The 22,946-nt window shown below is 37.9% G+C and overlaps 1 protein-coding gene across 6 annotated transcripts in view; it reads right to left on the reverse strand.

Annotated features, from left to right (window-relative positions):
- The window catches only part of CRPPA (CDP-L-ribitol pyrophosphorylase A), a 136,421-nt gene that overhangs the window by 74,425 nt on the left and 39,050 nt on the right, over window positions 1-22,946 (reverse strand). For all 6 annotated transcript variants that reach the window (XR_012633219.1, XM_074900354.1, XM_074900353.1 and 3 more), the window contains exons 4-5: window positions 17,822-17,926; window positions 7,975-8,020 (exon numbers count right to left, since the gene is read on the reverse strand). Coding sequence is in view for 5 of the 6 variants with exons in the window: in XM_074900354.1 (XP_074756455.1) it covers window positions 7,975-8,020; window positions 17,822-17,926 (151 nt within the window). In the remaining variant the exon portion in view is untranslated. The remainder of the gene's footprint in view (window positions 1-7,974; window positions 8,021-17,821; window positions 17,927-22,946) is intronic.

A 22,946-nucleotide genomic window follows, 5' to 3' on the forward strand; every position in this document is an offset into this window, starting at 1 on the left:
ACTGTGCCCATGAAAATGCAGACTACCTCGAATAAGATATCTGTTCTTTGATAAGCAAGGCTTATGTCAATTTTTAATTTTTTTAATTGTCACACAGGTTCTTCATATAACACAAAACACAGTATATAACAGTCATAAACAGTTTGAAGGCACTATGATGTTTCTTGGCACTTGCAAAACATATTTGTATCTACATCAGCTGATACTTATTGAGCCAAATGTGAGGACAAAGTATCCAATCTGCAAGTGAACATTCTTGTGAAAAAGTTGTTGCAGAAGAAGGGCCCTTAAGAAAAGAAAAACAAGGAGGAGAGAGAGTCAAACATCTACTGAGAAACACCATTTGAAGTTTACATGTTGGAACAAGAGTTCAAAGACACCTACCCCGAGGGCAGTAGTCCTAATGGAATTTTTTTAGGATGTTTTGTATTAGCCTGATCTTAACTACATTTCTAGTTGAGTCACCCTTACTGTAAGATAATGTCTTCTTACTTCAAGATTATTAAAAATAGGCATGTGCCACCTTGTCTACATACTGTACAAGTTCATACCTGCTTAACTAAAGAAAAGCATTCAATTTACTGTTTATAAAACAAATTATGTTAGAACTCAGACTTCCATAATACAGTTGTAAAAGAGACTTGAGGAAGTAAGCAAATTATTAAGACATGTTTTAAGAAAATAGTCCCAAAAAGATAACTAACTCATTAGTCTATTCACATTATTGAAATGTTTCTCTGTATTGCCTTGAACATAAATTATATATATGAATATAGATATCTAAACTACAAAAATAAATGTATGTATGCATGTTTTTCTTACTTCCACCTGAGCCAAGTTTAGCAAGCTGAAATTTGTCAGTTATTATGTCTCATTAGGCCAGCAGTTAAAAATCTAGCCATGCTTCTATGAAACATTTGGGACTTGTTACTTAGGTAGAAATACATTTGTAATATAGCTGACTAAAGAACAGTCTCAATTACAATCACATGATTAACTGTGGTTTTTTCAGTTAATGGCCAAACACATATTACCATCACAATTTTTCTTGTATTTGATTTGATTAATTACAGAATTATGATTTAATATATTGCCAATAGACAGAAATGCAAGAGTACCTCAAAAATACACAGGATAGCAAAATAACATGTCAAACTGAACCACAAGGAACCTGTTCCTTAACAAAATTGTCTAGAGACACAAGTGTAACCTTAACATTCTAGCATTAAAAAATCAAGTATTTAATGATCTGTTGAATTTCATAACTGAAAGCAAAAAAAAATACTATTTGAAATCAGAAAGGGAAGAGTTGGATGAATACTTATCAAAACAAGTATTTTTAATATAGCTTAAATGGATTTCCTACATAAAACTAACAGATTAACAGAAAAGATAACTGTCATATTCAAGCTGAAGGAAACCAAGTTTTGGTCACTAATAAATCTAACTAGATGACATGAAATTTGGAACTGTAGTCACAAAATTAAATATGTACACTCAAAAGTTCTTCAGCACTGCTGAATTCATCCAGTGATAAAATGTGCATCCAGCAAAGTAAATTGAATCACTTGATAATAAAGAAATCAGCTGTGAAGACTGGAACAGCAGTGGAGAGCTGGTGTGAGGCCAGTGCCCTTAGTACCCTACACCCTCCCAGACCATACATTTAGCTTCTGGGATATCTCCAGGGGACCTTGCCAGCATGCAAGGTGGCATTCTGAGAGCTGGTACCTTGCAACCCAGCCTTACAGTGTCACACAGGACTTCCACTTCAGACACTCTACGTGGCCTGGACATGGAGTCTCAATCCACCCAAGTGTGTGATACAGGACTCTAATATCCAGTGCACAATGCTGCATTTCAGTCCTGTGTCCTCTTCAACAACAGAGGAACAACACAAAGAAGAACCATCATGTACCCAAAGTGAAATATAGCATCAGGAAAAGGCACCCTGTTCTCCATATAGGTAGGAAAGATTGCTGCCAGCTAGGCTCAGCAAGGTTACAGACACTAGCACCAGTGCCATGCAAAAGTAAAAGAAAAGGGTTTTAACAAGGCAAAAGATAGTGAATTCCACATGGGAAGGCAGGTATTCCTGCCATGAATATGCCTTTTTGGAGTTCCTGGCACCTCATCATCATTGCAAAGAAGGAAAAGGGAAGGAAAGGAAAAAGAGGAGGTAGATAACCAGAAAACCTGTTCCTGAGCATGACTCTAAGGGGGAACAGTATCTGAAAATCCACAACCCTGGGGATCTTGTGTGAGCCATAAATAACACTGGGAACTTCTGCTAGCCACGTCTGTGCCTCTAAACTGATCAGAATCAGCAGAAGATCCTTCCTCTCTCCAGAGACTGTTACTGAAACCATCAGAAGAAACACTGCACGCCACTGTCTCACTGTGGTTGTTTCTCTGTCAGTCTCCATGACACACTTCCATGACACTAGCAGGTCTGTAACACCAAAGCTCACAAATAGTAGTGAGTAGCTACCACAGAGCAGACAGCTATCAATATTGTGGGAGAAAGCACAAAAGGGTAATGACAAGAAGAAGCACTTCATATAGGATCACTTAAGGGGTTCTGAAGTCTTGAGAAAAGCAGATGCTGTGATAGAGTCAATTACTCAGCTAGTAGGAAAGGCCTAACTGAGCATGCCTTGGCTTGTAAGATGGTCACCATTCTGGGAAGTGACCTATCCTTGAAGGCTTCCCATAGTTGCAGCACAACATAGCAGAACATAGCTATTAAGATTTCTTCTGTAAAACTAACAACTGTAAGACTGAATGATGCAACAACATGGGGGTACAACAGGATGATGCTCAGTAGGACAAAAATATATTCTCCCCCTTAAACATGCTTTCCTTTAAGTGTGGCATGAACTGTGAATAAAATGCTTGCCTAATATTAATTTACATATCTCAACTGTCTGCTACAAAAATAAGTCACGTTATATCAACGTGAAGACCTGATATTGGAAGCCTTTTGAAGGGCACAGAATATATAGAGCACAACTCTCCAGCTGCAGACTCTGAGTGCTAATAGCGTTTATCCAAAGCCCCATTAAAGATCATTAATTATGTAAAATAAATCTGCTACGGAGTGTCCTAATTAGCTATGGAGGACTCATTACACTGCTTGCATGAGGAGTAAAAGTGCATGTTCGGTTTCCCCTCCCTGAACTCATGCAATGCAGCTAAAAGCAAATCTAAACTTCAATGAACTTAAAGTACTGTTTTTCATACAGACCAGGCACAATAAAGACTACTCTGGTTACTGAAACAGATATATTGCATGCTGCCACAGTAACAGAACATTAGATAAGCAAAGATCAAGTAAGGGATTAGCCTGATTTACCACCATGAAGGTCTTCATTTTTACTTCAAGCTACACAAACTTTTTATCATTACCAACAGCTGGGAAAGATTGTATTGGCTTTAGTGAAAACAAAAAATGTGATAACATGATGAAATACACATGTAAAATATGTATCTGTGAAGAGAATGACTGGTCATTTTCAGCATTTTTGCTCCAGTTGTAAATAGAAATAGTTACACTTACTGAATGCTCCTTTCATTTGAATAATCTGCATCCTCATTTTCTACTCAAGCAATTTTAGAGAAAGCTGCTTGGAACACATCTTATTTTTAAAATAAATTATAACTAATCTTCTTTAATGATTTATGAGATGATTGAAGCCCTTATATACTCAGGAACATGGAAATTCATTTGCATGAAGGTTGCAGTATTGTTTCAGGTTTGTAATTTTTTTGTATGAAATAACACTGTGAATGTGTTACATAAAATTAGCACAAAATACTATAAAAACATTTTTTAAGCAAAAAATTTAAAAATATTACCAATCTAATTGTTTTTCTTTTAAATAATCTATAAAGAAGAAAGGATAGCACTGATTAAAAGAATACAAGGAGTCATCCTTATCAGGATGAAAGAGGGCAGCAGAATGAAAGCACAGAAACCATTTTTTCCCATTGTATTAATTTCTAGTTTCCCCACAAGAAACGTGATGACTCGGTTCCCACCTTCACAAAAGCTGCTATGTAATAATGCGGATGTGTTGGGATGGAGGCATAAGCAGCTGCATGACAGGAGCAGGGTGCTGTCTTATCCTCTAGCTACACAAAGCAACATATTTTACACAAGGTGTCCCCCTGGCTTTCTCTTTGCCCACTGTAGAAAAACGTAGCTAGTAAAGGATCAAATAAACTACAAGGTAATGAACAAAGAACATTTCAAAAATATAATCAGCGCTGGTTTTGATTTTTCTTTTCCTTTACACATCCTGTCAGCTCCTGAAGGTCCTCTCAACTAACTATTAAATATTTGAGTAATGCAGTTCAATAAATTGGCTTTTGTATTAGGAAAGTAGTACAGTCTACAGTTAAGTTCAAGGAAAAGGGAAATGAACATTCATCTACTTGATGCAGTAGTGACTGATAAATTACCATTAACTATTGAGAACATATATGGTAAATAAATATGAAAAATACACAGGAAAAAGGAAAATAAGATCAAAGTCAACATATTAGAAATACGAGTTTGCTGAGATTTTTTCCAAGTTGAATATTGAACCTTTTGTCAAGATACAGTCAACACAGTACATTCATTGAGCTCATGGCATTTATATCATTTTATGCTGGCATTACTGGTTTCAGCAAGCCTGACTGACAGAAATACAACAATTCTTATTACAGCAAATATTTACAAATATTGTAACAAAACAGCACATCCAAGTGGCTGAATCAGCTTTCTCCATTTCCTTATTAACGTTACTATCAAAGGGAATACTTCTTTGACAGTCTCTGCTGTATAGGTAATACTTATAACTGGAGATAATATTTAAAATTAAAAGAGTCTGTACTGGAAAAGCATGCATACACTCTATTAGAATTAGGAATGCAGTGAGAACCATTTAATGGGATCTATATTTAGACTGGAAAAAAGAACCTAATTTTTTTTATATAATTATTTTTGCACTTCTCAAAGATTGGAAGCTTCCCTCTTTTCATTGATCTTTCAAGGTAAAGTATTAGTTTCAACTCCTATTCACCAAGGAGATAAAATCATTGCTTAATTTTATATCATACCATACCATGAAATTCCTCTTTTGCATACTGATTCACTCTATGAACTACTGTTTTGTCTTATGAGTAATTTTGCTCATATGACAACCACAGTAACAATATTTGAGCTTTTCAAATTTATATTCAACTGGAATTCTTTTATCCAAGGAAAGATCACTTAAAATTAAATTATAACGATTACATACTTTTCAAGAGCACAAGAATTTCAGAAAACTAAAAAAAAAAAAATACTTTGATAATCATTGGGACAGCTAAAGAACTTCCTATCTAGATTTTATTTGGGAAAAACTCTTAATGGCAGAATTAGTTCTGTTTGCATAAAGTTTTTAAATTTCCAACAACTATCAAAAAATAAGTGGCCAAGATTGAGAAACTGCATATTTTCAAGATATATTTCCAGTTTAAATCAGATCACAATCCTATTTTCAAAGCTTCCCATAAGCTTGAGTAAATTAAAAATACTGTTCTGAAAATATTAATCCAAGTAATTTCTGAGATGAAATATCCTTTTCAGTAACTCAATAAAAGCTGGTGAAAAATGGCATTTATAAGCCAAAAGATGCTCATATTGGCAATCTCAGCTGAATGAATGATTCCTAGGAAATCAAAGACAGACAATCTCCCTTCCAACCTCCCAGCTTTGTAATTAAAAAAAATCCCTGAGAATCCTAAGAATTTCCAGATGTGTAAATGGAATTTTCTGTATTTCAGTTTGCGTCCAAAGTCTGCTCCAATTTCTTCACTCCACTCCATCTGGCACTTATTGCTAAGATCTCCATGAGCCTTCTCTTCCCCAGGCATAACAGTCCAAGCTCTCACAGCATTTCCTCATACCACAGATGCTCCATTACCTTAATCACCATCATGACCCATGTCTCTCCTGCACAGGAGAGCCCAGAACTGGATCCTACACTCCAGATGTGACCTCACCAGTGCTGAGCAGAGGGGAAGGATCACCTCCCAAGACCTGCTGGCAATGCTCTGCCCACTATAGCCCAGGAGGCTGTTGGCCTTCTTTACCATAAGGGTGCATTGCCAGCTCCAGTTCAATTTGTTGTCCACCAGGACCTGCCCAGAGCCTCTTCTGCAGAGTTGCTTTCCAGCTGATCGGCCCCCAGCCTGTAATGGTGCTTCCCAAGTGCAAGAGTTTGCATTTCCCCTTGCTGAATTTCACAAGGCTCCTGATCACCCATTACTTCAGCCTGTCAAGGTCCTTCTGAATGGCAGCACAACCACCTGATCTATCAACTACTCCTCCCAATTTTACATCACCTGCAGATTTGCTGAGGGTCTGCTCTGCCCTATCATTCAGATCATTAGCGAAGACTTTAACTAGCACTGACCCCCTAGGGTAGACCACTAGTGACTGGGCTCCAGCTGGACTTTACTGTTTGAGCCTGCCAGTTCAGTCAATTTTCAATCCACCTCACTGGCCAGTTTTCTAGTCTGTACTTCACCAGTTTGTCAATGAGAATGTCATGGGAGATAGTATTAAAAGCCTTGCTGAAATCCAGACAAACCATATCCACTGCTCTCCTCACATCCACCAAGCTAGTCATTTCATTATAGAAGACTGTAAGTTTGGTCAGGCATAATTTCACCTCTGTAAATTCATGCCAACTATTCCCAGCCAACTTCTTGTTGGAAGAAGTTCTTTAATGTTTGGAAATCATAGAAAGCTAAAGGAGTGTGGAACCTCTAAGAATCCTACTCAAAAAAGTTTTCCAAAAATTTCAGGCCTCAGCTCTGGAGATGAGAGCCCATTCCCTGTCAAAACCAGAACTTACAATGTTTCTCAGCCCTACCTGCTTGATACGCGCTTGAAATATTCAATTAGTTCTAGCAATGCATATAATAAGCAATATTTTCCTACTGTAATAACCAGAAATTTCAAACGTTGCATTCCTGGAGGTCTAGAGAAACAGCATGCAGAATACCACAGTGATATCTGAGGTCTGTTTAAGTTTTCTAGCTTGTCTACAGTGACAGAGCTGATCTTGGCATGGCGTAACTTACCCAAACCAGAAGCTAAGTCAATACTGGATTTTGTAACAACACATGAGCCACTGAAGTGAACAACCAAGCCAATCACTCACCATGCCCGAACAGGACATGGAGTTTGCTCTGTTCTTCTTAAATAGGAACCACACTCTTTTCTCTGGAAAGATATTTTTAATCCAAAGGGAAGTCCCTTTCTCTTCATCAGTTTCTGGGCTTTTATCCCTCAGTTCTCAACAAGGAGTCAAGCAAGAGTCCCGTGTATCAGTGCCTATAAGTTTACAATAACCATCAGTATGCTCATCATACCACACTTAGGAGTTCTTCTTTTCTACTTTCTTTTTAGATTGAGTCGATCTAGATAACAACTAAATCTAGTCTTTACGTTAAACTCCTAAGAAAGCACTGTTACCAGTATAGGAAAAGGTTAAAAACCAGTTCAGCAAAGTATTTATAAAATAATGGAATACCTCAATATCATATAATCGCTATATCAATTTAGGTGACAACTGCTGTATGTAAAAGTGACAAGCCCTAAAGAATTCATCTTTAATTTTCAGTCAACTGCTTAGATTAGAAAGATGGAACACATTCAGAATTGAACTGCAAATGAAAGAAAAAAAAATGTTTATAAAGCCATTCAAAATTAATCTAATATACACAGCTTTGTATAAGGTTCTCTATTCTAAGAGAAGTAAATAAAGGTAAATAATGCATAATGTAAGTATTCCAGTGAACAAGCTAAAACAACTTGCCTAAGCACATTTTTTTCATCATAAAACTTTTCTTAACGACATTTAAAAGTATAGAACACAAGATTCTTAATTAGACTCAGGAATATGCAAACTGAAAGCCACAAGGACGAACACATACCCTTAATAATCGATTCAGCTGCATACAGATCCCGCTTGTAGGTCACCTAAAGGACAGACAAGCCTCATTAGATTTAACACAGCAGGAAGGAATGTAAAACCAATAAAACAATGCCCTGAAGGCAATGCTTTACATTTGAAATACCATAAACAAATGATATTGTCAATTTCTTAATTCTGGTAAAATATTGCTGGCAAGTCATGAGAACAGAAGTTGCAGAAATTACCGGAGACTCAAGATAAACCTTTTTTTAAATACTTAGAGCTACTCATTTAAAACCTAATAGTATTTTTAACCCTTTGAAGAATCGTGAAAACATGATATTTTCACACATCCATTCTACTCTATAATTTTACTGTGAATAGATTCAGTTTTTATAGGACTTGTGATCATAAAAATGACAGCCAGGGAGAAGCATCCTTATTTCTTTTACTAATACAGTTGTAATTTTTCAGTAGTGCAAGACTATTACTGCTAATGAGAGTCCAACTAATCAGTGGGAGTCAGTGAGAATACAGTATGTTTCATACAAGCTTTCAGCGGATTAAAAAACCATCAAGATCTTCTTGAAGACATTAATCAGATAAGTTAGATGGACAGTAAAATGCTAAATATTTACTTCATACTTGCAACAAACACCTTTCATACCCACCTTCGTACCCCAATGGTGGTTGATGGTCCAAGTATTAGGCTTTGCAAATAAAAACCAGAAAACTAAAGACAGCATCTACTCAGGACATTAACAGTCTGCTAGCAATGTCTTCACAATGACATGCAGTGACAAGCAATACAGTAACTCCTAAATATTTGTCTTTGTTTTTACTGTAACTTCCTTCTATGTTAAATAAAATATTACTGGATTTTCTGCATTTGTTGCTCTGGAGTCTGAGTAACTTTCTTCTTTCATTTTGAAATGGACTGAATAGGATTCCAAAAGCTTTAGTGCTGATAAGTATATCTTACAGCAGAAACATACCATTGTAGGTATTAGCATTTAGTCTCCAAGTAATGATTATTGATTTTAACATAAGGATTCTTGTAAACATTTTCCTTTCCATCTCATAAATTAAGCTGTGTATTGTAGACAGAAACAGATGAATAATATTACTTTTCTCATTACTCAGAATTTCTCCAAGGAATTATATTATTTTAAAATTAAAAATTAACTTCCTTCACTACATCTTGCCTGCAGGAGAAGCAGCCAGAGGATGAATCTAGCCTGAGAAATGTTAGGTGCCTTGAGTTTACATACTGTTGGGAAGAATTAATATCTTGAATTTAAATTAAAGAATAAAGAATTATTGAGTCACCAATTTTGTTGCAAGGTTTCTTTCTGTTTCTAGAGGGCTTTTATGCTGAACTTTTAGTAAACCTGTAACAGATTACCATCCAAAAACCTTTCAAGAAACAAGACTGTCTAAACTCTGCCAAAAGTGGTCTCATACTAAGTCTAAGGCTCACAATCTCTTTGATATGAAAAAGTATTTTTAAATAGTCTGATTTTTAAAAGAAGTTATTTCATAAAGTAGGTCCAGTCTTCAAGAAAACAGCACAGAAGAATAAAAAATTAAGAATGAACCTTTAAAATCACTTCTGAGCCAGACATCAGCAAATACTTTTTAGGGTGGTTTCTTAGAGAAATAAATCATCTGAGACCATATCACACTATCCATATATATTTCTTTCATAATCTTTGACCCTATAAGCTAATTTCAGATACAAGCTCTATAAAAATAGCAAAGTTGACAGAAAAAAAAAAAACAAACCTGCCAGCTACCACACACAACCACCACTTACCAGTCAGAAAGGTACGGATTCTCTACACCTCCTTCAATACTGAATAAGATGCTAAATCCAACCAAAGTTTCTCTTAAAGTACAGATACTCATAATGTCTCCGGATTTCTTGTGTTGGTTAGGAGCTGGTTTTGCAATTTAGATGAGACTTATTCAAAAGGCAGGCAACCATGACAGACACATCCTTTGGTTTAATTCTAACTATTGTTTTAACATTAGTTTTAAACAACTTTTAAGGCTAGTCAACACAACAGTTTATTGTTCTCAGCAGCTATACTGCTTTATCTTCAGTTTCACTAAAGCGGATTTGCATTCTAAGCTCACCCATGCCGGAAGCAATTCAGACCTAGCCGAATCAATCAGGAAGAATACTTTTAACTGATACTTTCTATACCAGAAAGTAAGATGGCATTCTCCACTACTGTAGCCCAGGTGAGGTGCAAAAATCACAGTGGAAAAAGAATAAGCAAGAAAAATGACATCCAGAAGTTCTCTCTCACTTTGCAGAAGAGAGATCTACTTCATCCATTTCTGAGATTTTTATATCACATTACTAAGCTAAATCTCTATGGATTTATCAAATTAGCATTTAATCTTTTTTCATGCTCTTCTCTGAACATTGTCTATTTATCAACAGTTGCACAGAGCCTGAATCCAGATTTGATCATAGAATTCTAGATGCACTTGTAACACTAAAACATCTCTTTCCTAATTTCATATTCTTGTTTCTATATCCATGGCTGACATAAGGTATTTTGCCCAGAGTGGAAACTTGATATCTGCTGATATATTCTGTTACATGATTTTATACTTTATTTAAGAGGATATTGGCAAAAAAGGTCATTTGTTTCAAAAGTGTTAAGCACAAACTGAAAATGTGCTGTTAATAGTGTCACTCTGTTTCCTTTTTTGCCATCTTGATCCTAAATATCTCATAAATAATTATATAACTACATTTATAATAGAACATATAAATATTTATAACACTGAAATAATTTAAATGTTCCTGCCTGGTTGTTGTCACTACAAAGAATATTTTAATTCTGTAATTTGTTACCAGAAAGTAAACAAACTGTCTCTTGCTTTATCTCCAAAGGTAAGTGACTTTAAAAGGTTCTTTTTTCTAATTCACTATAAGCAGACAGCAGTCAGGTAGAATAATTAGAGTTAATTCAAGAAAACACTATATCCACACACATAAGTAACTTTTTCCCATAGCTTTGAGTCATGTAATATTATATAGGTTCTGCACCTAATAAATAAACTGAACATTTACAAATATTAGATTTGCCCTTTAAAGATTCAAGGTCCATATATGATGAAACTGATTTGTAATACCTGGACTTTAGAAACTGTTCTCCACCTGTTAATTCATTACAGTTTTTCTGTTACACATCCTCTGAAACCTCAACTGAACAATGATTATTTATTTCAGTTCTCATTTATCTGAATGGAGTATCTTCATAGAATCACAGAATGGCTTGGGTTGGAAGGGACCTTAAAGACCACCTAGTTCCAGCCCCCCCTGTCATGGGCAGGGACACCTTCCACTAGACCAGGTTGCTCAAATCCCCATCCAACCTGGCCTTGAACACTGCCAGGGAGGGGGCAGCCACAGCTTCTCTGGGCAACTTGTTTCAGTGTCTAACTGCCTTCACGGTGAAGAATTACTTCCTCTAATCTAAATCTACCCTCTTTTAGTTTAAAACTGTTACCCCTAGTCCTATCCCTACACTCCCTGATGCAGAGTCCCTCCCCATCTTTCCTGTATCCCCCTTGAAGTACTGGAAGGCCGCTATAAGGTCTCCCCAGAGCCTTCTCTTCTCCAGGCTGAAGAGCCCCAACTCTCTCAGCCTGTCCTCACAGAGGAGGTGCTCCAGCTCCCCAGTCATCTTCATGGCCTACTGTGGACTTGCTCGAGCATGTCCACGTCCTCCTTCTGTTGGGAGTCCCAGAGCTGGACACAGGACTCCAGGTGAGGTCTCACAAGAGGGGAGCAGAGGGGCAGAATCACTTCCCTTGACCTGCTGGCCACACTTCTCTTGATGCAGCCCAGGATACAGTTGGCTTTCTGGGCTACAAGCGCACATTGCTGGCTCATAGTCAGTTTTCCATCCACTAATACCCCCAAGCCCTTCTCCGCAGGGCTGCTCCCAATCCACTCACCGCCCAGCCTGTATTTGTGCTTGGGATTGCCCTGACCCATGTGCAGGACCTTGGACTTGGCCTTGTTGAACTTCGTGAGGTTCACATGGTCCCACCTCTCCAGCCTGTCCAGGTCCCTCTGGATGGCACATCCCTTCCCTCCACTGTGTCAACCACTCCACACAGCTTGGTGTTGTCAGCAAACTTGCTGAGGGTGCACTCAATCCCACTGCCCACGGCACCAACAAAGACGTTAAACAGCGCTGGTCCCAGTACTGACCCCTGAGGAACGCCACTCGTCACTGCTCTCCACCTGGACACCGAGCCATTGACCACAACTCTCTGAGTGTGACCATCCAGCCAATTCCTTATTTGCCAAGTGGTCAATCCATCAAATCCGTGTCTCTCTAATTTAGAGATAAGGATGTTGTAGGGAACAGTGTCAGAAGTTTTGCACAAGTCCAAGTAGATTATTTCAATTGCCCTTTCCTTATCAACCAACACTGTAACCTTGTTGCAGAAGGCCACCAAATTTGTCAGGCATGATTTGCCCTTAGTGAAGCCATGTGGGCTGTCACCAATAACATCCTTATTTTCCATGTGCCCTAGCATAATTTCCAGGAAGATCTCATCCATGATCTTGCCAGGCAGAGGTGAGACCTACTGGCCTGTAGTTCCCTGGGTCTTCCTTTTTTCTCATTTTAAGAATAGGGGTTATGTTTCCCTTTTTCCAGTCAGCGAGAACGTCACTGGACTGCCATTACTTCTCAAATATGATGGACAGTGGCTTAGCCACCTCACTCAACAGCTCCCTTAGGACATGTGAATGCATCTCATCAGGTCCCATGGACTTGTGTACCTTCAGGTTCCTTAGATGGTCTCAAAGCTGATCTTCTCCTGAAGTGGGTGGTTCTTCATTCTTCCAGTCCCTGTCTTTGCCTTCTGTGACTTGGGCAGTGTGGCTGGAGCCCTGGCCAGTGAAGACTGAGACAAAAAAGTCACCGAAGACCTCATCCTTCTCCATATCCTGGGTAGCCAAGTGTCCCATTTCCTTCTGGAGAGGCCCATATCTTCCCTAATCTTCCTTTTATCACCGACATACCTATAGAAGCTTTTCTTGTTGTCCTCGATGTTTCTGGCCAAATTTAATTCTATCAGGGCTTTGGCTTTCCTAACCTGATCCCTGGATGCTCAGACAGTTTCTTTGTTTTTTGCCCAGGCTCTCTGTCCTTGCTTCCATCCTAAGGGCCCGCATGAAGGCCAGGGCTTGTAAATGTGAGGCTGCTCCTATCTGTCTACAGAAGGCCTCATCCACTTGGTCTTCCTGGTCCAGTGGCCCCCACTATAATGTCTCCTATCCCTGCCTTCCCTTTAATCCTGACACATAAACTCTGTCAGACCCTCATCCATCCCCAGGCAAGAGCTCCATGCACTCCAGCTGGTCACTGACATAGAGAGTGACACCTCCTCCTCATCTCCGCTGCATGTCCTTCCCAAAGAGCCTGGTACATTTCATTACAACACCCCAGTCATAGAAGTCATCCCACCATGTGTCTGTGATGCTAATAACATCACAGCCCTGCAGGCATGTGCACATCTCAAGTTCCTCTTGTTTATTCTCTATGCTATGTGTATTTGCATAGAGACATTTAAGTTGGGCCCCTGATGAAGCTGACTTACTGGCTGGAATTCCTTTGTGCTTCTCTTCAGGTGGTGATCTTTTTGCCTCTCGTTGAAAAAATAACAGTGGGGCCATTGGGAACACATCAATTCTTGGCATATGAAATACAATTTATTAAGGCATTGAAAAGCCCTACAGAAAAAAAAAAACATATTATAAATTACATTATTGTGACATCTAAGGACAGACAATTCTGCTTCTGAAAGGTGATCAGTAACAAACAGCAATAGCTCTTAGCCATTTTGTAGGCAAGCATTACTTGAGAAAATGTCGGTCTTCTGCACTTCAAACTGCACAGGCTGGCCATGAGTGTTCTCTTCTTTAATGATACTGCTCCAAGTCACCTGCCAAACACCCTGGTACAGAGTGACCAATACCACAGTGCTATTCAAGCAAGAGGGAGCTATCTTTCTCTGTAGCCTCTGATCTGATAGGAGTGTTTGCTGCAGAAACAATTTACTATTTCACAGACCTTGTCATTTTTAAGCCTTTGCCTTTGAATATCTTCACAAGCCACGGAAGACACCAACAACTTTTAGCTACAAAGTAAGACAGGGAATAGGATGTGAAAAGGTATAGGTACTTAAATGACATGGCACCAGCACCTTTGTGTATACAATACAGCATATTTGCTGCTCTGCACCACCTGCAGCACTCTCCACATAAATGAGTGCTGTTGCTACTGTCACAAACTGCACAGTGCTGTCAACACTGAGACCAAGTGGTGGGTTGACCTTGGGTGGATGCTGGGTGCCCAAAGCCACTCTATTCTCCTCAGCTGGACAGGGGACAGAAAATGAAATAAAAGGCTCATGGGTCGAGATAAGGACAGGGAGAGATCACTCACCAGTTACTGTCATGGGCAAAACAGACTCAACACAGGGAAATTAATTTAATTTATTGCCAATCAGAACGAGAGTAGAATAATGAGAAATAAAACCAAATCTTAAAACACCTTCCTCCCAGGCTTCAGTTTGCTCCCAATTTCTCTACCTCCTCCCCACAAATGGCTCAGGGTGATGGGGAATGGTGGTTGCAGTCAGTTCATCACACATCTCTGCTGCTCCTTCCACCTCAGGGGGAGGACTCCTCACACTCTTCCCCTGCTCCAGCATGAGGTCTTTCCCATGGGAGGCAGTCATCCACAAACTTCTCCAACATGAGTCCTTCTCACAGGTTGTAGTTCTTCATGAACTGATTCAGTGTTGGTCTCTCCCACGGGGTGCAATCCTTCAGGAACAGGCTGTTCCAGCGTGGGTCCCCCGCAGGTCCCAAGTCCTGCCAGCAAACCTGCCCCAGCGTGGGCTCCTCTCTCCACGGGGCCACAGGTCCTGCCAGGAGCCTGCTCCAGCGTGGGCTCCCCACGGGGTCCCAGCCCCCTTTGGGCTCACCCCCCTGCTCCAGCGTGGGGCCCTCCCCGGGCTGCAGGTGGAGATCTGCTCCACCGTTACCCTCCCTGGGTGCAGGGCACAGCTGCCTCGCCAGGGTCTTCATCATGGGCTGCAGGGGAGTCTCTGCTCCAGCACCCAGAGCACCTCCTCCCCCTCCTTCTTCACCGACCTTGGTGTTTGCAGGGCTGCTGCTCTCACATATTCTCACTCCTCTCTCGGCTACTGTTGTCCAAGGATTTTTTTTTTCCCCCTTTTTAAATATGTTATCCCAGAGGCATTACTACCATCGCTGATGGGCTCGGCCTTGGCCAGCAGTGGGTCCATCCTGGAGCCGGCTAGCATCAGCTCTATCAGACACAGGGGAAGCTTCTAGCAGCTTCTCACAGAAGCCACCCCTGTAGCCCCCTGGCTGCCAAAACCTTGACCCTTAAATCCAATACAGACTCTTTCACCTAGTCCACAATATTTTCAGCTTTTCTATCTGAATCTCCTTCTCCATTATATTCTCCAGTATGCCACCAGCTAAAAAAGTTCTCTGTCCAGTATCTGAGCAGCTACAAGGAATTCACTTTTCACATGTTATCATTTTCCATGTGTTTATACATTGATAAAGTCCAGTGCTACTGCAATGGGTCCCTCATGCTAGAAAATTAACAGCATCCGGATTTCATTTCACTGACAATGTTGGAGTGGCACTAACACTTCTCCTTTAAGTTCACTAACAATTCTCTTCTAAAACAGAGATTTGCACAAGCTCAAGTCTGAAGTGTAACTGGGAGCTGGTTACTAGTGCTGTTTCTCAGGGGCTGATACTGGGGACAATGTTGTCTAACATGTTAATAACCTGGCAAAGGGGAAATACCCTTAGCAAACTAGTAAATGACAACAAATGGGGAAGTATGCAATATGCTCAAGGGTACAACACTCATTTAGAAGGAACCTGAAAGGCTGGAGAAAGAGACTGACAGAAACCTTGTGAAATATAACCTTGTTCTGCAACTGGGACAGAATAACCCTGTGTATCAGTCCATACTGATGCCAAAATATAGAAAACAGCTTTGCAGAAGAGGAGCTTCTGAGCATGAGTCAGCAGTGTGTAGCAGTGCAGAAAAGGAGTCCAACTGACTGGGCTGTATTAATAAGGAAGTAGACTTCATGACAGACCATACAGGGATTATTCCCCTGTATTCAGCACTTTTGAGAACACACCAGAGTACTGTTTCTACTTTTGGGTTCCCCAATATAATGCAGTGAAGAACAGGAGGAAGTCCAAGCAGAGGGCTGCAAAGATGGTGTAAGAGAACTTGGCTTGTTCAGCCCAAAAAACAGAAGATGAAGGGTGGGGAAATGTCATAATTAATGGCCATAGAAAAGAATAAACTGGACTTTTCTTGACGATCTTTCTGTTGGCCTTTCATCTTTTCCCAGCATAAAAGGCAGCAATGGAAATGCTGACTAAATACTATGAAAAAAGTCTCCTCCATATGTGGGGATATGCATTGGAATTGTTTTCCCCAGAGAGTCTGTGAAATCTCCATTCTTGGAGATATTCAAAACTCAACTGGACAAGGCTCTGCACAGTGTAATCTAACTAACCTGGCCCCACTCTCCACAAGGTGTTGGACCAGATGACATCTAGATATCTCCTTCGCTCTTAATTATTCTATCACTCTTGGTCAAAAGACTACACTGCATCTGCTGGGTATCAGTAGTATCTACAAATAGTAAAGAACTAAATAAACATTATGAAGATCTAAACTAACATTATGTATTTTTTACCCTTCATGTAAGTACCATACTTTGCAATGAGAACAATGAAACCATCCAAAAAGTGAAATAATGCAAATATTCATGACATAATCTATCCCTTAGAAGACTGTTTAGGAAAACAGACAATATACTATTTCAGAAAGTCTTTGTCCCCAGAAAGATATTGAAACAAGTTGCTGTATGCAACCAATACATAAGTAAATTTTGCTGCTAAATTGCACAGGAAATTTGCACTGCAGACTCAGGAAATTACCTTTCTGTGTAAGATTTACTGTCATCTTATTAGAAATCATGCCCCATTGGAGGAAATTTACTGTCAAAGACAGATGGAGTGATTTGAGCTGCTTCCAGATCCTTCAATGTGGTAATGAATAAATTTTTTTAAAAAAAGGAAACACTTAAAAATTGCATGACACAACAGCTACTGAAAAAGAATAATGTCCCACCACCCAAATCAATGAAAATGGATTCTTATAAGCAGCAGAGATGTATCCTTTGGCACCTGTATACACACCTGCTTTATCAGTCATCAGAAACCTAGATTATTAGACGAGGTGAATGATGATTAAAATATTTAAAAGATTGTTTGAAGAGGTCTTAAACATTACAGTGTTACTGAATGTAAAGAACTGCTCTAAAAATCAAACTGTTGTCAGCCAGGTTATTTGGCAACAGAGAAAAAGCACTGTCATCATGGGAAAAGTGGAGGAAAATACACAAAAGACAAAGAAAAGTCAGGAGAAAGCTCATTTTATAAAACAATGTTCTTATCTTTAGAGATTAGGGATTTATAGTTTTATAGATTCTCAGGTTATTCAAATACCTAGTTGGTTTTCCTACTTCAAGATAAATACTGTCTTTACTGATTATCTCTGGTAACGTCTGCCAAAGTCTGTATACAATGAGCTCCAAAAAAAAGTTCACGATAATCCAAAAACAATTCTGAAGTTTGGAAGAGAAAAGCCTAACTTTTACAATTTAAAACATAACTGAATGTTTATGGTAATGTGCAAATTTTATTTATTAAAAAAAAAAAAAAAAACAGAGACTATTATTGCCTTTACCTTCCAGAGGTCAGCTGTTCCTTCAACAAGTTTGGCATTTGTTTTACAGTATTTCAGAGCCAGATGCAAACATTCAGTTCCGTAATCCAGATCATAGTCTGTACACTGTAGAAATTTTAAAAGAATATATATTCTTAATTAGTATTAAAGAAAACATACTTTCAAATATTAACAGATTTTCTTTCATTAATTAAACCTTATATCTTAATAGTTCTGTCCAGATTAATACATGCTGTATTAGGTAGATAGGTTCAGAATCAGAAATAAAACCCTTCCAAGAATCTTATGACAAATTATACCTATCCAGCAAAGTGTTGCAGAAGTAAATAAACACTTTATAAGCACAAACACAGTTAGGTGCTGCAAGTATCTTGCTACACCTTTATGTTGTTAACTAAAACCAATGAGAAGTTACATGTCTAAAAACAATTTTTGATGGAGTTGAGGCCTCACCAAAAGAAATCACCAACCTAGTGACAAACTTTTAGAATATGGGAATGGGTTAATAAATTGTTAAAGCATAACTCTTCGAATGTCTTGTCTGTTTTGGTTTTGCAGCATCAAAAAAAGGATGGTAGTAACTGAGAACCTCTGTATTCCTTATGTTTCCCTCTAAAATATTCTCCAGCTATCTGCACACAAAATAGCAAAGTTTCATGCTGCTTTATAAACTTTCCAGATATAAAAACTAAAAATAAAACAATAAAACAAGTTTGTCCACTTTTTTAGTCATCTGTAAGAGGCATTCTTCTCTCAACACATCCTTCCCAAGCAGTTTGCCTTCCTATAGTTAGTGATTATAAGAATCCTATCAATGGAAAACTGAGTTTCTCAAACCAAAACATAGGGAGGTACAAAAGCAGGAATTGGGAGCTTATCAGACAGGACTACCTCAAGATTAATTGAGGTGATTAACATAGCATTCTAGTCTATTTTCATATTGCTAAATTACTAGTCAATCCAGAAACATGAATTACATGTAACAAGGAAGGATAATTTAAAATAGAATCTTTCATTAAAAAGGGATGTATTTGATAAGACCACAGGCTGGCTAGCCCAGTATCCAGTCTCCAGTAGAGGTTGACAGTGGATAGTCAAGGACAAGTAAGTAAGAACAAGGCAATCATATCTTCTTATTTTCCCAGAATACTCCCTTGACCTCATATAAAACTACTATCCTGGCTTAGAAAACCCCTAAATTAAGATGTCCCTGAGGGACACACTGAACCAGAAGCAACTACCTTAACAGTTCTCAGTGCATTATAGGAATCCTGAATTCACCCAATTAATTTTTGAATAGCAGCATCACAGAGCATCTGATTCATCACTCTTTTGACCACATATGTTCTGACATAAAAGGGAGTGCAAAACCACCTTCTCAGCCCTTCAAAATGCTCTACCACATCTCTTCTCACATTTTTCCACAGATAAAGAGATCAACATCTATGCAGTCATATCATGTGTGGAACCTACTTCAATACTTTGATCAACCCTTTTGCTTTCCTTTACATTTCTCTACACTTACCTATCAATTTTACCATAACATCCTTCCACAAACCTTCTTAGTTAGCCCTCATCTCTACTACCTAGAAAAAAAAAAAAAAAGGTATCCCTACTTCCTGTTCCAAATTATTTATGAACGAAAGAACTGCACAGGTCCCAGCACAGATCTTCACAAAACTCCACTGGTCATTTACTGCTATGAAAACTGGCCATACACTTTACCTTGTTTCTTATCTTCTAACAAACAATGTACTCTGTTAAATCCTTACTCTTAGCCTAGATCTCTTTGGTTGCCTTAAAGAGACTGCAGTAAAAGCCTCAGTGAAACATCTTATTATGCAAGTAGGCTGTTACCAAACAACATGCTGGTTAACTCCTTAAAGAACGGTAATGAGCTCTGCAATGCATAAGCTTTTCTTTACAAAAGCTGAAATAACCCTTTCACTGCATCAGACTTAATCATGTTTATGAATTCATGTTTTGAATAAAACGTGACAGTCCAGATACTGCGCTCACTAATTTACAGTATTCTCCAGGATTCAAGAATTCAAAAGTGTCAAGAATGCAAAAAACTAAGTGGGTTAAAGAAGATCCCAGTGAGAGTGCTGCAATACAACTTGCCTTTTTTAATATAATTTCCTCAAGAAGTTTAATAAAAAAGATGAAGAAAAATTTTAGTTTCTATTCTTATTTTATAATGCATCAGGGAAATTCAAGGAATTCATCGGCATTATACATATGAATTATATTACTAATACACAAAGACATCTTAGAAAAATTACAGGTATCACTTTTATATTACTTAAATTTGTAATTTTTTCATATATTTTATCGTGACTGCAAACAAAAAGATCCTTTTACACAGTCCACTTAAAAAGTGTTATACTCTTCTACAGAAGTTTTTAAGTGCTTTGAGTAACAAAAGACACAAGAAGATAGAGTAACTTAGAAAGACTTCAGAATATTAAAGAAAACAGAGGTTTCAAAAAGATACTTCTGAATATTTTTAAACTAAGCAAAAATTATTTATAGTCTTTAAATAGTCAAGATACAAAAAAGGTCAGCAGAAAATAGAAAGGAATAGGGAACTCTAGCTCTAAAATATGTAAAATGGAGTGATCTCTTGAGTAAAGACAGCCAGAGATAAACTGTCAATGAAACCAGAAATGGCCTAGTAACTTTCAATTTCAAATATTTATTACCAAAACATTTCCTTTCTTTGTTTTGTTTTTAAGGAAAATTTTCTAGTAGAATGCAAACTATTTTCTACCAGCATGAATAACATACAGATTAAAAAACAAATAAATATTTCTATTTTGCCTCAGAAGAGAAAATTTCAGAAAAATTTACCTGTGGAAGAATTTACTTTGAATTAAAATTAAGTTACATTTTTAAATATATAGGTAATGAACAATACTAGGACAAGACCAAGCAATTCCAACTTTTTAGCAAGGTATTAATTACAGATAATTAGTAGGGAGTGGAGAAATTCCATAAATGGGCTAAAGCTTCTTGACGGTATTGTTGGCTTCAAGGGATGAAATATGACACAAAGCAAAGTAATAATTAAAAACATATTTCACTAACACTTGTACATCATGACATTTACCACTCTAATTATCTGTAATTGTTTAAACCTAGACATATTGTCACAGTGTACTCTTCTGCAAGTCTGATACAATGATGTCAGAGGAGAACAATGAAGTGGAAGTATCAGCTCAAGATCAGCTTAGTTTATATATTACCCATGTGCTAAACAGTTCCATGAGTGAAATTTTAAATCCATATTTAAGGCGTAGAATTTGAAAGCTTCTATATTGCCCTAAGAAATTCAATTAACAAATCAAGTATTATGGAGACTACCTGTAACAAAAATTGTAGAATATCTATAATGAAAATTCTTAGTGACCCAGGCATGCAAATATTCTCATCCTAAGTCTTCTGTATGTATTTCATTGTACACCTAGATGCAATCTACATTACAACCACCTGTTTAAAACTCTATTTCTAGAGTCTCTTTTTGACTGAAAGGCTTTTTAACATAAAATTTGACAGAGTTAACTAAACTTGACATGCACACATAGCTTCGTGAAACAACAGACACGGTTTAAGTTTCAGACCACAGATGTGAAACGGTGAAAACCGCTGGAAATATCCACAGAAGAAAGAAATCTGGTGAGTTTAGCTCTTCAAGTGACACCGAAGGAAATACGTTATCAAAAAATGCTTTTAAACTGTTGAATATTCAAAGGCATTCTAATAGGTAGCATTGGGGACTGATTTTTCTTTTTTTGTGGGTGGCTTGTTTGTTTTCCAAGAGTGGGTGTTTAAGTAAAGAGCTATGAGTGGAGTGAGATCCAGATTTTAACATTACACAAATTCTTCTTCCCCCATCCCCTAGATTAGTTTGAAAATATTTTGATAAATAATATTACTTCCTAAAATGAAACTTATACTGTTGTTGCTTAGCTGTAAACATGGAATAAGGGGTTAGAGAAAAGAACAGCTACACAGCCTGTATCTCCCTGGTATTTATTAATAGTCTATAAGCTAACTTGTTTCAAATAAATTACATTGAACAAGTAAAATTATAAAGAAGTAGTATTTAACATTAATAACTGCTTTTACTGTTAACATGCACTATTTTACTGTATCTTTATACTGATAAAAGATTTTGAATGGATATATGGGAACTGGTAACCATACAGCAGAACATACACAGATGCAAAAAATTTTTCATTACGGCACTGTCATTTTCTTATTCATCATTCCTTAGTTTTATAATAAGTAAACAAAATCAGTATTCTGAATTAACTGAAAGAAAATCTTCAGATTTGCTCCTTTACCAAAGGTACCTTTAAAGCCTGAATAGAGGCAGACTTACACTTTTGTAACCACTGGCTGTGTGATCTTTAGTACTTTTTCCATTGTTGGCAGCAACTATCTCCATTTTACTCTCCCATGTAAATCCATTCTATAACAGTATCAGAACATTTGCAATGAAAATGAATAACTCATTAACAATAGAGCGCTTTACGATTTTTCCAGATCCTTGCAAATCAAGTTTCCACTGCTGAAGTGCCAGAGTACATCATGAACATTCATCATCAGGAACATTTTACTAAGTTAAAAAAGAAGCAGACACAACCTCTTGCTGAACCTGAATTGGCCTATTTTTATCGTTATTTAATAAAGATTTTTTTTGTCACGTTCATTACCATAGAAACCAAAAAATGCTGAATCCAACGGTGGATTTGCAGCAAGCACTCACCCTACAGCAATACGCCACAGTTAAATGAGAAATAACAGAGGCAGCAAACAGGAGGAAACACATGAACAAAGAAAACAGTGTGATTAATGTGAGTTCAAATAAGCTCATCTCTGAAACAATTTCTACTGCAGTTAATTAGTAAAATTGCTGTGACATACATTCAGATAGAGCAGTGCTTCACAGTGAAAATAAAGATACAGCAATTTAACAGAATTAAGCAAGCCTGTTTTTCTACAGATCTGTGTCTATATCCCAATGCCTTTCAATGCAGTAACCGCAAATGTCCTCTCCATATATGCCATGCTTTCCCTGCACTCTACCATCAGATCCTCTGAATATTTCCTGGCTGCC

The sequence above is a fragment of the Athene noctua genome, chromosome 2, assembly GCF_965140245.1.
Source record: "Athene noctua chromosome 2, bAthNoc1.hap1.1, whole genome shotgun sequence".
Classification (NCBI taxonomy): Eukaryota; Metazoa; Chordata; class Aves; order Strigiformes; family Strigidae; genus Athene; species Athene noctua.